Below are 12326 nucleotides of genomic sequence, written 5' to 3' on the forward strand. Positions count from 1 at the left end.
CATGTGTCAGAATAAGAACTTTGATAGTCTATTCTCTTAGCAGCTTTCAAATATTCAATATGGTATTTCGTGTTGTGTGTGTGCTTTTTGGTGAGGAAGATTGGCCCTGAGCTAACATCTGTTCCCAATATTTATCTTTTTTCGTTTTTCTTCCCAAAACCCCAGTACATTGTTGTATATTATGTCCTTCTACTTCTTCTATGTTGGACGCTACCTCAGCATGGCTTGATGAGCGGTACTAGGTCCATACCCAGGATCCAAACTGGTGAACCCTGGACCACCAAAGCGGAGCATGTGAACTTAACCACTATGCCCTCAGGCCAGCCCCCCAATATGGCATTGTTAACTATAGTCACAATGCTGTATATTGCATCCCCAGAATTTATTGATCTTACAACTGAAAGTTTCTAACTTTTGACCACCTTCACCCCCAGCTCTGGCAACCATCAATCTCTTCTCTGTATCTTTGAGTTCCATTTCTTTAGATTCCTCATATAAGTGAAATTGCACAGTATTTGTCTTTCTTTGTCTGGCTTATTTCACTTAATATAACACCCTCAAGGTCCATCCCTGTTGTCACAAATGTCAGAATTTCCTTCCTTTTTATGGCTGACTAATATCCCATTGTATATATATATATTACATTTTCTGTATCCATTCATCCATAGATGGACGCTTCAGTAGTTTCCATGTCTTGTCTATTATAAATAACACTACAGTGAACATGGGGATGCAGACATCTTTTCAAGATAGTGATTTCACTTCCTTTGAATATATACCCAGGAATAGAATTGCTGGATCATATGGTGATTCTATTTGTATTTTTTGAGGAATCTCCACTCTGTTTTCGATGGTGGATGTGCCAGTCTACATTCCCACCAACAGTGCGCATTGATTCTCTTTTTCCACATCCTCTCCAACACTTGTTATTTCTTGTCTTTTTAACAAGCCATTCTTCAGGCATGAGGTGGTATCTCATTGTAGTTTTCATTTGCATTTATCTGGGGTGTATTGCTATTGAGTTGTATGAGTTCTTTGTGTGTTTTTGATAGTAACTAATTTTCAGATTTATTATTTGAAAATATTTCTCTCATTTTCTAGGTTATCTTTTCATTTTGTTGGTGGTGTCACATGCTGTGCAGAAGTCCTTTAGTTTGATGTAGTCCCAGTTGTTTAGTTTTGCTTTTCTTGTTGCTTCTGCTTTTGGTATTAAACCCAAAACATCATTATCAAGACTAATGTCCCAGAGCTTATCCCCTATGTTTTCTTCTAAAGATTTTATGGTTGCAGGTCTTACTTTTAAGTCTTTAATCCAATATGAGCTGATTTTTCCTAATCATATCCCTAAAGATTAGTGATGCTGCACATATTTTCATGTGACTGTCGGCCATTTGTACAACTTGTTTGGAGAAATGTCTAGACAATTCCTTGATCATTTTTTAATCAGGTTGTTTTATTGCTGCTTTTGAGTTGTAGTCATTTTTATATATTTGGATATATATATCAGACAGTTGGTTTACAAATATTTTATCTCATTCCATAGGTGGTCTTTTCACTCTCCTGATTGTGTCCTGTGCTTAACAGAACTGTAAATTTTGATGTTGTCCAATTTATCTCTTTTTACTTCTGTGGCCTGTGTTTTTCTATCATATCCAAGAAATCAATGGGCAAATACAATGTCATAAACATTTTCTTCTATGATTTCTTCTATCAGTTTTGTAGTTTTAGCTATTACGTTTTACTTTTTGATACATTTTCAGTTATTTTTGTATATGGTGTAAAGTAAGCGTCCAACTTCATTCTTTTGCATGTCCAGTTTTCCTAGCACCATTTAGCGAAACAAACTGTCCTTTCCCTATTGAATGACCTTGCCCCCTTGTTGAAAATCATTTGCCCATATAGGTGAAGGTTCGTATTTGAGCTCTCTGTTCAGTTCCGTTTGTTGATATGCCTGTCTTTATGCCAGGGCTGCACTGTTTTGATCACCATGCTTTTGAATTAAAGTCTCGAAATCAGGAACTGGGAGTCCCACAGCTTTATTCTCTTTCAGGACTGTTTTGGCTATTTGAGGTCCCTTGTTTCCATATGCATTTTAGGATAGGTTTTTCTTTCCTGAATAAATTCCAGTGGGATTCTGGTAAAGATTGCATTGATTCTGTAGGTCACTTTCAGTAGTATGGACATCATAATAGCAGTAAGTGTTACAAACCTGAACCCGGAATATCTTCTCAGTTATTTATGTCTCCTTAATTTCTTTAAGCAGTGTTTTCTATTTTCTCTGGACAACTCTATCAATTCATTGGTTAAGTTAATTCCTAGATATTTTATACTTTTTGATTCTTTTTGTAAATGGAATGAATTTGGACCCTTACCTGACACAATATATACAAAAGTTAACTGAAAATATATCCAAAATCTAATGTAAGAGCCAAAATTGTAAAATGCTTAAGAAAATCTGGGGGTGAAGCTTCATGGTTTGCCAATGGCCTCTTGGATATGACACAAAAAGCACAGACAACAAAAGTAAAAGTAGATAAATTGGAATACATCAACATTTAAAAGTTCTGTTCATCAGAAGACACAACCAACAGAGGGAAAAGACAAACTATGGAATGAGATAAAATATTTGTGAACCATCCATTGGCTAAGCAGTTAATATCCAGAACATATAAACAATGATTACAATAACATAGTTTTATATCTCTTTTCAAAAGGAGCCCACATAAAAACTGTATTATTTACTTTGGCACATGCCAGAAATACACAAATAACCATCCGTACTCTTCACTTAGATTGTTTCATTCTCCAATGATTTTATAGGATTCCTGACAACGTCATAGTTGCGTGTGTCGAGGGAGAGGTAGCTGAGGAACAATCCCCTGTCTCTAACTGGGATTGTGAGCCGGCTGTGTATGCAACACCCTTGTGCCTTCAGAAACCACCCAGGCCCAGTTTCTGTAAATATTAATTCCCCCTGGTTGTGGAGTGTTACAGGGTAAATTCAACCTTAGGGCTAGGTGGTTGAGATGACACCCAACTCATGATCATTGGCTCACCTGGTTACAAAATGCCAAAAGCTGTTTCTCAAAGGGAAGATACTTACTTGTCAAAGAGAGTACAGCTGTGCTGTCAAACCTTAAGGGTCATTCTTCTGAAGAAGGTCCCAGGGCTTCCTGACATTTTTATCTAGGAGAGGTAGTATGATATAGAAATTTGTCCCTCATTTTGGCATCCCTCAGACTACTACACCTCAGGAAAGTTCATGGAGATATTAGCCCTCTGAATTTGACTGGTATTAATCCCTGAATATCTGACACAAAATGAGTCTTACAAAGTCATCAATTGTGTTATACATTTTTAGGTCTCTTCCCCTCTCTGAATGAGACTTCATTAATGTCATGGGGATAGTAAAGCAATGTATGTCCTGTCACTTATTTATCCATGTAACAAATACTCATTGATCACTTCTTTCATGTCAGGCTGTTTTATTGTCTCTGGTGAGACAATAGTAACCCAAACAAAGTCCTAGCCATCAGGGAGCTTACATTCTAGTAAAACAGACAAAAAATATAATATAACAATACAGTGCAAAATCATGCAAAGAAGGGTTACAACGTGGATGCAGGGGACAGAGAAGGGTGAGTGCCATTTGGATAGGTTACTCAGGGAAACACATTAGGGCAAGCTTACATTTAAAAAGAGATAAAAAGGAAATGAAACAGGGTCTACCACTTTCAAGACTTGATCTTGGGCTTCTCAGTGTCTAGAATGGTGAAAAATTAATGTTTGTTGTTTAACCCACCCAGTCTATGGTATTTTTGTAACAGCAGCCCGAATGGACTAAGGTAAGTACTCTATAGTGCTTGGAGGCCTGAGACCAAGTTAGAAGACTGGAATTGTGTGTTGACCACTTCATTTATGCAGCAGTCATCAGGGATATGGACCCTTGAAAACTCTTAGGGGCTTGCCCAGATCAATCCGAGGAGGTTATCCCATTCCTCTCTTACACTCAGAGCAACTGCAATTGCTGTCTTTAAGTGATAACATCTCTCCCCAGCACTCTCCTCAGAGCCTTCGCTACATTCTTATTCCAGAGAGTATACATTAAAGGATTCAGTGTGGGAGTAACGATACTGTAGAACACAGAACCAACTTCGCCTTGCAATGGTGTGCGCTTGGACCTGGGCCTCATATATGAGAATATGTAGGCACCAAACCAGAGGGAAACCACAGTGAGGTGAGAGCTCCAAGTGGCAAAGGCATTTCTCTTACCCCCAGCTGAATGCATCTGAGTGACACTATGGAGGATGAAGATGCAGGATGTACAAATTGGAAAGATGGGGAGGAGGAGAAGCAGGACACTGCTGACGCACACAGTGGTCTCATAAGCAGTAATGTCTCCACGTACCAACTTCACAACAGCTGGAAACTCACAATAGAAAGGGTGGCTTTTTAGAGGCCCACAGAAACGGAAGTGCATCAAGGACACTGTGTGAAATAGGGAGTTTATGGATGATCCCAACCATGACATGACAGCCATCATCGGTCCCACCCTTCTGTTCATGAGAACAGTGTAATGCAGTGGATGACAGATGGCAACATAGCGGTCATAGGACATGAGAGCTAGGAGGAGACACTCCGCACCAGCCACAGACAAATAGAGGAAGTGCTGGGTCACACAGCCGGCAAAGGAGATGGACTTCTTGCCAGATAGGTAGTTGGTAGCCATCTTGGGGACGGTTGTGAAGACATACATCAGATCCATAACGGAGAGCTGGCTGAGCAGCAAGTACATGGGTGTATGAAGCGGGGGATCTGCACAGATGAGGAGAGTGGTGAGGGTGTTGCCACTCACTGCAATCAGGAAGACCATCAGGGTCAAGGAGAAAAGAAAAAGGTGGGTGAGGGAGTCATCAAAGAGACCTTCAAGGATGAAGTCTGCCAGAGAGGTCTGATTCCTCTGCCACATCTCCCCTTTCTGTGTCCCTTGGGAAACAGGAAGTGGAAAGGAAGAGCGACATCAGAAATACTGGGGTTCAGCATACCTCACAATATGACCTTTTGATCTACAAAAGAATCTTTGAAGAAAAATTTTTCTATTTCTAATTATACAACAGGTCAAATTGTTGAAGTAACCATTTAGAAAAAGTGAGAACTTCAAATTTCTCTTCACAAACATGGTCACTCTGAAATTCTAGAATCTTCTGGCCCCTTTAAGTGCCAAACTTCAAAACAATAGTCTCTCCTCATTAAGTAAGAAATATATAACCACCTATATATATATTTTATAAGTACATATACACACAAATACACTTTTATAAAATATGTAAACACATATATACAGTTTCATATTTTTGTAAACATTTGTACTTTTATCCTTATGTATACAATAAATTTTCTATATATTATATTTATATGTATAAATAATACATGAATACTATTTTTGCTTATTATACCAGTCAAGGTTTAACCAGAGAAGCTGAACCACTAAGAAATTGATAGATACGTAGACATATACATTTAATAGATTGTATGGAAATTTGGCCCTGTGAAAGTGTGAAAGCTGGTTAAGCAGTCTGTGTGAGGCTGTTACCTTTGTGTCTGATGCTGGACATTGATAGGCCTTGTGGCAAGCAGTCACGAAGGGAAGATGGGTATGAAGTGTGGTAGATCAATTGCAGGCTGGAACCCACATGCTTCAGCTGTGACCCTGCAACGTGGACTGAAATTCATGTCCTTTCTTGCTGTCTCTGGAATTTGTGGTATGGCTATCTTGTGGAAGCTGGGGTCCTTCTTCATGAGGCTGAACACACACACCTGGCCCAGAAGTCACAGATGCTAAAGGAAGGTTGAGGGCAAGGTAGAGCCAATCTCAGGCCCAGATGCTGCTTCACAAGAGTGAGGTGAGGCAGCATATCACCAACTTTACGGTCTGTAAACAACACAGCAGCTGCTTCCCTTCTGCCTCGACATCTCCCTGAGAATCTTTCCTGTGGCTCCTCTTAGCCAGAAACACACAAACGTGGGAACTCTGGGAAATGTAGTTCATCCTAGCCACATTGACACATTACAAAGCGACCAGAGTCCATCCCATGTCAATTTGGTACACATACACATCTCCTTAAAGCACACTTAATCACAAAATAAACAGGACAAAGTCATCCTCCTGCCTAACATGGTATAACTATCCTGCATACAACCAAAATCATGCCAAACATTCATAAAAAACAGGGAAGAAATGCCCATTACTATTGTCCACAGAATGAGTCCTCCTATCCACGTGCTAACCTATTCTGTGGATGTCAGTTAGGACTCTTCCTCAGTCACTCCTGTTCATGCAAATGGACCCACAAACAAGGTAGCCATGGAAGACATGATGGAGGCTACACATGGACTCAGCAACATGGACTTCCACTCACCAAGTTCCACTGTTGGGTGCCCAACCTGCCAGCAACTGAGACCAAGATTGCGTCCTTGATACGGTATTACTATCCAGGAGAACAGCCAGCTACTTGGTGGTAGAGTGGGTCAACTGGATAACTTTCATCGTGGAAGGGCCAGTGCTTTGTTTTTATTACAACAGACGCTTACTCTGGATATAAATTTGCCTTCCTTGCGTACAGTTGCTGCCAAAAAACCACCTGTGGACCTATAGAATGCTTTACTCACCATAGTGGTACTCCATGAAACATTGCTTCTGCCTGAGGAACTCATTTCACAGCAAATGAAGTGTGGGAATGGGCCCATGCTCATGGAATCCACTGGTCTTAGCATATTCTCCATCTTCCTAAAACAACTGGCTTAATATGATGGTGGAAAGGGCTTTTGAAGACTCGGTTATGGCAACAGCTGGTCGGAAACACCTCATATGGCTGGGACAATGTCCTCCAGGATGCAGTAAATCCTGTTAATCTGCATCTAATTTCTGATGCTGTTTCTTCCATCAATCAGTTTCTCGGGACCAGGCATCAATAGGTAAAAATGGGAATGAGTCCTCTCACTATAAAATTTATAATTATGATCCACCAGGAAAATCTTTGCTTCCTGTTTCTGCACTTTTAGGCTCTGCTGCGTTAGAGGTCTTTGTTCCAAAGGGAAGTATTTTTCTACCAGGTGACACAACAAGGATTTCATTTACTGATAATTGAGCCTGCTACCCTGCCACTTTTGGCTCCACATATCACTGAATCAACAAGCTAAGGAGGTACTATATACTGGCTGATGTGACCGATCCTGAGTAGCAAGGGGAAATTCAGTTGCTACTACACCATGGAGATAAGGAGGAGCATGTCTGCAATGCAGGAGATGTTCTAGGGAGCCTCTTTGTGATGAAAGTCAGGGGAAACCCATAACCACCCAATTCAGACAGGACTACTAAGGGCCCAGATCATTCCGGAATGAAGTTGGTGTCACCTCACCTGACAAGGAAGCTGACCAGCTGCACACTAAGGGAATATGAAATGGGGAGTGAATGAAGACAGCTGTAAACACCAGCCGTGCTCATGTGAGCTGCTGCAAAACAAAACTGTAACAGTACAGCCCTTTCTTCCTTGTTTTGATATGAACGTTTGGTTCACATATATTAACTAAATATTTTTGTCTTCATCCTCTCCATCATCACCTTTTCTAACATACGATATAGCAAAATGGTTAGATTCATATCTCGGTATTTAAGTTATATGACATAAAAGGAGGGGTATGAATCAGATAGGAGTAAATGAATTTTGCCTAAAAACCTAAAAGGATTTTGTATCCTCTTATGGGGAAAGGCACAGTGTCTTTTATATCCTCTTCTTGAGAAAAGGTTAACATGTTTTTCATTGTACATGGAAAGCTTTATCATGTTAGGTGGAAGGAAAACTCAGTACTGTCTTTATTTGGAAGTTAAGAATAGTTTAAAGAAATATGAATAGGTGCCAGGTTGAAACATAATAAAGCCATTGTACTTATGTACTTAAAAACAAACAGGATATGTGTCCTAGGTAGACCTGAGAGCCTTCAAATTATAGATCAGGCTGATAAAACTAGGATTATAATATTTAATCAACCAAATCTCCCAATCAGCCCTGTATCTAATTCTCATATGCACACTTCTCAAAATGAGAGTTGGCAGCCATGGTGAAGCCTAGTGCAAAATACTAATCTACATTGATCCTCAAAATATCCACTCTATCCCTCTTTGTGTTTTTCCTCCTAAATGTTTCCCTAGCTCTCCATGCATTCCACACTATCTACTTAGTTTCTAAAGTGAAGAATTCAGAACAGAACGTATTCTTTAAAGTATAATTTGACCATAAGAAAGAAGTCACATGTATTAACTCTCTCCATATTAATGCAGCCTAGTATCATTATATTGGCTGTCACCTCACACTGTTATTTCAAATTCAGCTTCTTGTGGACTAAGGGCCCAAATCTTCCGCATGCCCCCTGATCACTCCAGCCCTAACCAGACATCCACACATTTCCCTTTTACTAAAATATTCATATATTTCCTATCTCTTTCCTCATTTTTTTCCCCATTTTTCTCTGTAAATCTCTGTAGCGTAACTTTTCCATCATCTGATTCATGTCGTCTCTCTTTCTGCCCCAGGTAGCTTTTATAATAATTTCCCATTCCAATTTGCAGCTCTCAACTGGCTTTTTTTTCCTCTGCCTCATCAGGCAGCTTTCCTCATGAACTGACTAATATCACCTTCATATTTAAGGAATGAGGACATAAACTGACAATGTCAGAGTGTGCGCCAGTTTCTGAAAAGGATTTCATGGATACCTGAAACACCAACATTACCTTACCTGAAATTTCCTCTGCAGAGGCTTGTGGGCAGAACAAGTATAGAAGTGAAATAGAGAGGCCAGGATAGGCCCACGCTGACTCACACATTGGCTATTGGTCATCCAAACAAGTCTTTTCTGAGGTGCTCATCAGACTTCCTTCTCTAACCCTGGAACTCTCTTTTTACTGGTGGAATGGCATAGACTATATTGTCCTCCACAGTCAGCACTGATTATGCTAACTATCCTAGTGACAGACCATCATCAAGAGCAAGAGTGCATGTAATTCTGTAAGGCTCTGGCAAGGTATGCTCAGGTTTTGAGCTCCATCAGCACACGCCAGGATAGATTAAGTAACTGGACTTCCTTAACGTCTACTAGTTGGGTCTTTGAATCATGCAAATGCTTCTGCTGCCTCTAAACCTATATTTCAGATGCCTCTCCATTCCAAACTGGCCATGCAAGCTTAGGCAATAAGAATTTCAATTAATGTTACCTGATTAAGAAGCTACATCTAACACCAGCTTAATCATCAATGGGCCTAGAGTCAAAAGAAAATCTGTTTTGTGTTTTCTGCTATTTTGAATCGTTGAAGGCACTCTCTTCTTAGCTTTATACCCCCTTTTCTATTTAATAAAACCAGAATTTGCCTTTAGCACTGGTCTTTTTAGAATTAGCCCCTTCATGACTCCATGAATGTTTTCTTATCAGGAATGAGACTTGGTCTGAAACAAGGCAAATGTGAGGGAAGAGGAGTACTGTCTGTGAGAAATGAATCAAGCCATAGTCCAGAAGACCTATGATGATGTCACCTGAGGCAAATCAAAGACACTAAGTAGATGGCATCAGAGATTCCAACCCAGAGGACACATCCTGAATCTCTTCTGAAAACCATTACTCAAGATGCCAATTACACTTGTATGCACGGAGATGAGCATTCCCAAAGGGCTTTCCTGGACTCAGTCTGTAGAGGTCAGGAGAACTAGTTATCTCAATGAACGTGGCTCTGAAGACAACATGGGGACATCTTCTCTAAGGGTCAATTAACCGTGGAGAGAAATATTCCCTAGAGTCCCTGGCTTTTTTCCATCTTGGAACCAAGTTCTCTGTACTCTTTTTGTATCCAACCCTTGTGAGAAGACAGTGAGAAAGATCTAGCCTCTATTACCCACAAGACACTTTTGAGGTTTCCCCATGTGCCATATCATAGAAGAGAAGTCAAGGAATGGAAGCAGGAAGTTACTGCTAGCATTCCTCACTCTCGCTGTTGGTCATACTCCAATTTTATACACTACATTAATATAACATGTGAAAAGATTTCAGATACAGAAGTAAAATAACATCATTAGCTATCAGGGAAATGCAAATCAAAACTACAAAGAGGGATCACCTCACTCTGGTCAGAATGGCTATAATTAACAAGACAGGAAACAACAAATATTGAAGAGGATGTGGAGAGAAGGGAGCGCTTGTTCACTGCTGGTGGGAGTGCAGACTGGTGCAGCCACTATGGAAAGCAGTATGGAGTTCCCTCAGAAAATTAAGGATAGATCTACCATATGATCCAGCTATCCCACTGCTGGGTATTTATCCAAGGAACTTGAAAACACAAAGGCACAAAGATACTGGCACCCCATGTTCGTTGCAGCGTTATACACAATAGCCAAGACTTGGAAGCAACCTAGGTGCCCATCAGGGGACGAATGGATAAAGAAGATGTGGTATTTATACACGATGGACTACTACTCAACCATAAGAAAAGATGAAATCTGGCCATTTGTGACAACACGGATGGGTCTTAAGGGTATTATGCTGAGTTAAATAAGTCAGGGCGAGAAACTCAAATTCCATATTATCTCCCTCATAAGTAAAGGATAAAAACAATGACAAACAAACACATAGCATTGGAGATTGGATTGGTGGTTATCATAGGGGGAGGGGGCAGGGGGAGGGCATAGGGGTGATGAGGCTCCCATGTGAGGTGACGGACTATAATTCATTTTCTGATGGTGAACACGATGTAATCTACACAGAATTCGAAATTTATTATGATGTACATCAGAAAATAAATAAATAATTAATTTTAAAAAAAGAAACGTGACAGCTGCATCATGGTAAAGTCAGTTCTCTTTGTCTGTCCGCTTTATGTTACACCTAGTGGGACATCAATTGACCAAAAAAGGACTCGCTGCAAAGAACACCAGAATGCCTGAGACTTCCGTGCATCTATACGTCAAAAGGTTGGTGGGCTAGAGCAATGGAACTAGGGAAGCAGCCCCCTCCCCCTCCGAAGGCAGTGGCAATACAAAATGTGTATGCTGCCAGCGGTGGTTCTGGTGTCCTAACCTGAGGAGCACAGCTGCATGCATCAGCAGCCTGAGGCTACAGGAGCAGGCATGGTGCTTGTTGCATAGCCCCTCTTTGTCCCAGCAGTGGTGGGTCGTGCACACGACCTGAGGCTTCAGGACACACAGCAGTGCCAGCGACCCAGCTCCCTCTCTCTCTCTCTGACAGTGGCTCTGGTGTTTCCAGCCGTGGGTACAGCATCCACAGCACAGATATCCACAGCAAGGGTGGTGGTGCTCTGACCTGAGATTTCAAAATGCTCACCAGCGCGGGCCAGTGACCAGAGACTGCAGGAAGAACAATGACATTCGGTTTAGCCCTACCCCACCCCCCACGATGGTGGGGGGCGCCCATGCCCTGAGACTGCAGGCAACACAGCAGTGCCAGTGAACGAGCCCCCTCCGTTTCCCCAGGCAGCAATGACTCTGACCCTGGTCTTTCAACATCAAGGGCTGCATTCAAAATGCAGATACCACTGGCAGAGGCAGTGGTGCCCTGATGCGAGGTTTCAAAAATCACACTTACCCACAACAACAACCAGAGGCTACAGGAGGAGAAAAGGTACTTCTGGCTTCACACCTGCCCCTCCCACAGCGGTGTAAGGTAGCATCTTCAACCTGAGGTGTCAGGAGCCACAGCAGAACTTGTGACACAGCCTCCAGCGGCAGCACCTCTGACATGGGCTCTACCACCATTGGGGGCTGCATACCAGACCCTGGGCCCATGCAACACCCATAAATCCAATGCCTCTAACCCATGTGTTTCTCTGGCAGTTCTCTTTGCCCAGGCAGATATGCATCTGTCTTGGGTGGCTGTTCCAGTTACCTTTAGCTAGTTAACAAATTATCCTGAAACTTGGCAACTTGCAAGAATTGTTTTATTTTTCTCACTATTTTGTGGGTCAGGAGTTTGGGAAGGGTTTAGCTCGGCAGGTCTTCCGTGGGGACTCTCGTATTGATGGTGTGCAGGCTGTGTCATCACCAGGCTAGACTGGGATGATCATCCAAGATGCCATTTCTTCTTCTTGTCCTCTTTTAAGCCTATTTATTTTTATTTTTATTTTCAGTGATTATGAAGACACATATCTATTGAAGCTTCAGGTCATTAAGCCAATGCACTCCAAATTCATTTTCTCCTATGCTGGCTGTGTCCACCATTCCCTCATCCCCTCTAACTTACTCTGTCTCTTTCCATTTGCCTTTTTCCCT

General features: G+C 41.4%; 1 protein-coding gene and 1 long non-coding RNA gene across 2 annotated transcripts in view; one reads left to right on the forward strand and one right to left on the reverse strand.

The window, feature by feature from the left end:
• Positions 1–12326, forward strand: part of LOC138919036 (uncharacterized) — a 37948-nt gene that overhangs the window by 17057 nt on the left and 8565 nt on the right. The window contains exon 2 of the long non-coding RNA XR_011428925.1: positions 10931–11012. This is a non-coding gene — a long non-coding RNA (uncharacterized lncRNA). The remainder of the gene's footprint in view (positions 1–10930; positions 11013–12326) is intronic.
• The window catches only part of LOC138919034 (uncharacterized), a 111956-nt gene continuing 102309 nt past the window's right edge, over positions 2680–12326 (reverse strand). Inside the window, 1 exon segment of the mRNA XM_070242995.1 lies at positions 2680–4986. Within this exon segment, the coding sequence (XP_070099096.1) occupies positions 4034–4986 (953 nt within the window). The 3' untranslated portion in view covers positions 2680–4033.

Source organism: Equus caballus, chromosome 19 (genome assembly GCF_041296265.1).
Source record: "Equus caballus isolate H_3958 breed thoroughbred chromosome 19, TB-T2T, whole genome shotgun sequence".
Classification (NCBI taxonomy): domain Eukaryota; kingdom Metazoa; phylum Chordata; class Mammalia; order Perissodactyla; family Equidae; genus Equus; species Equus caballus.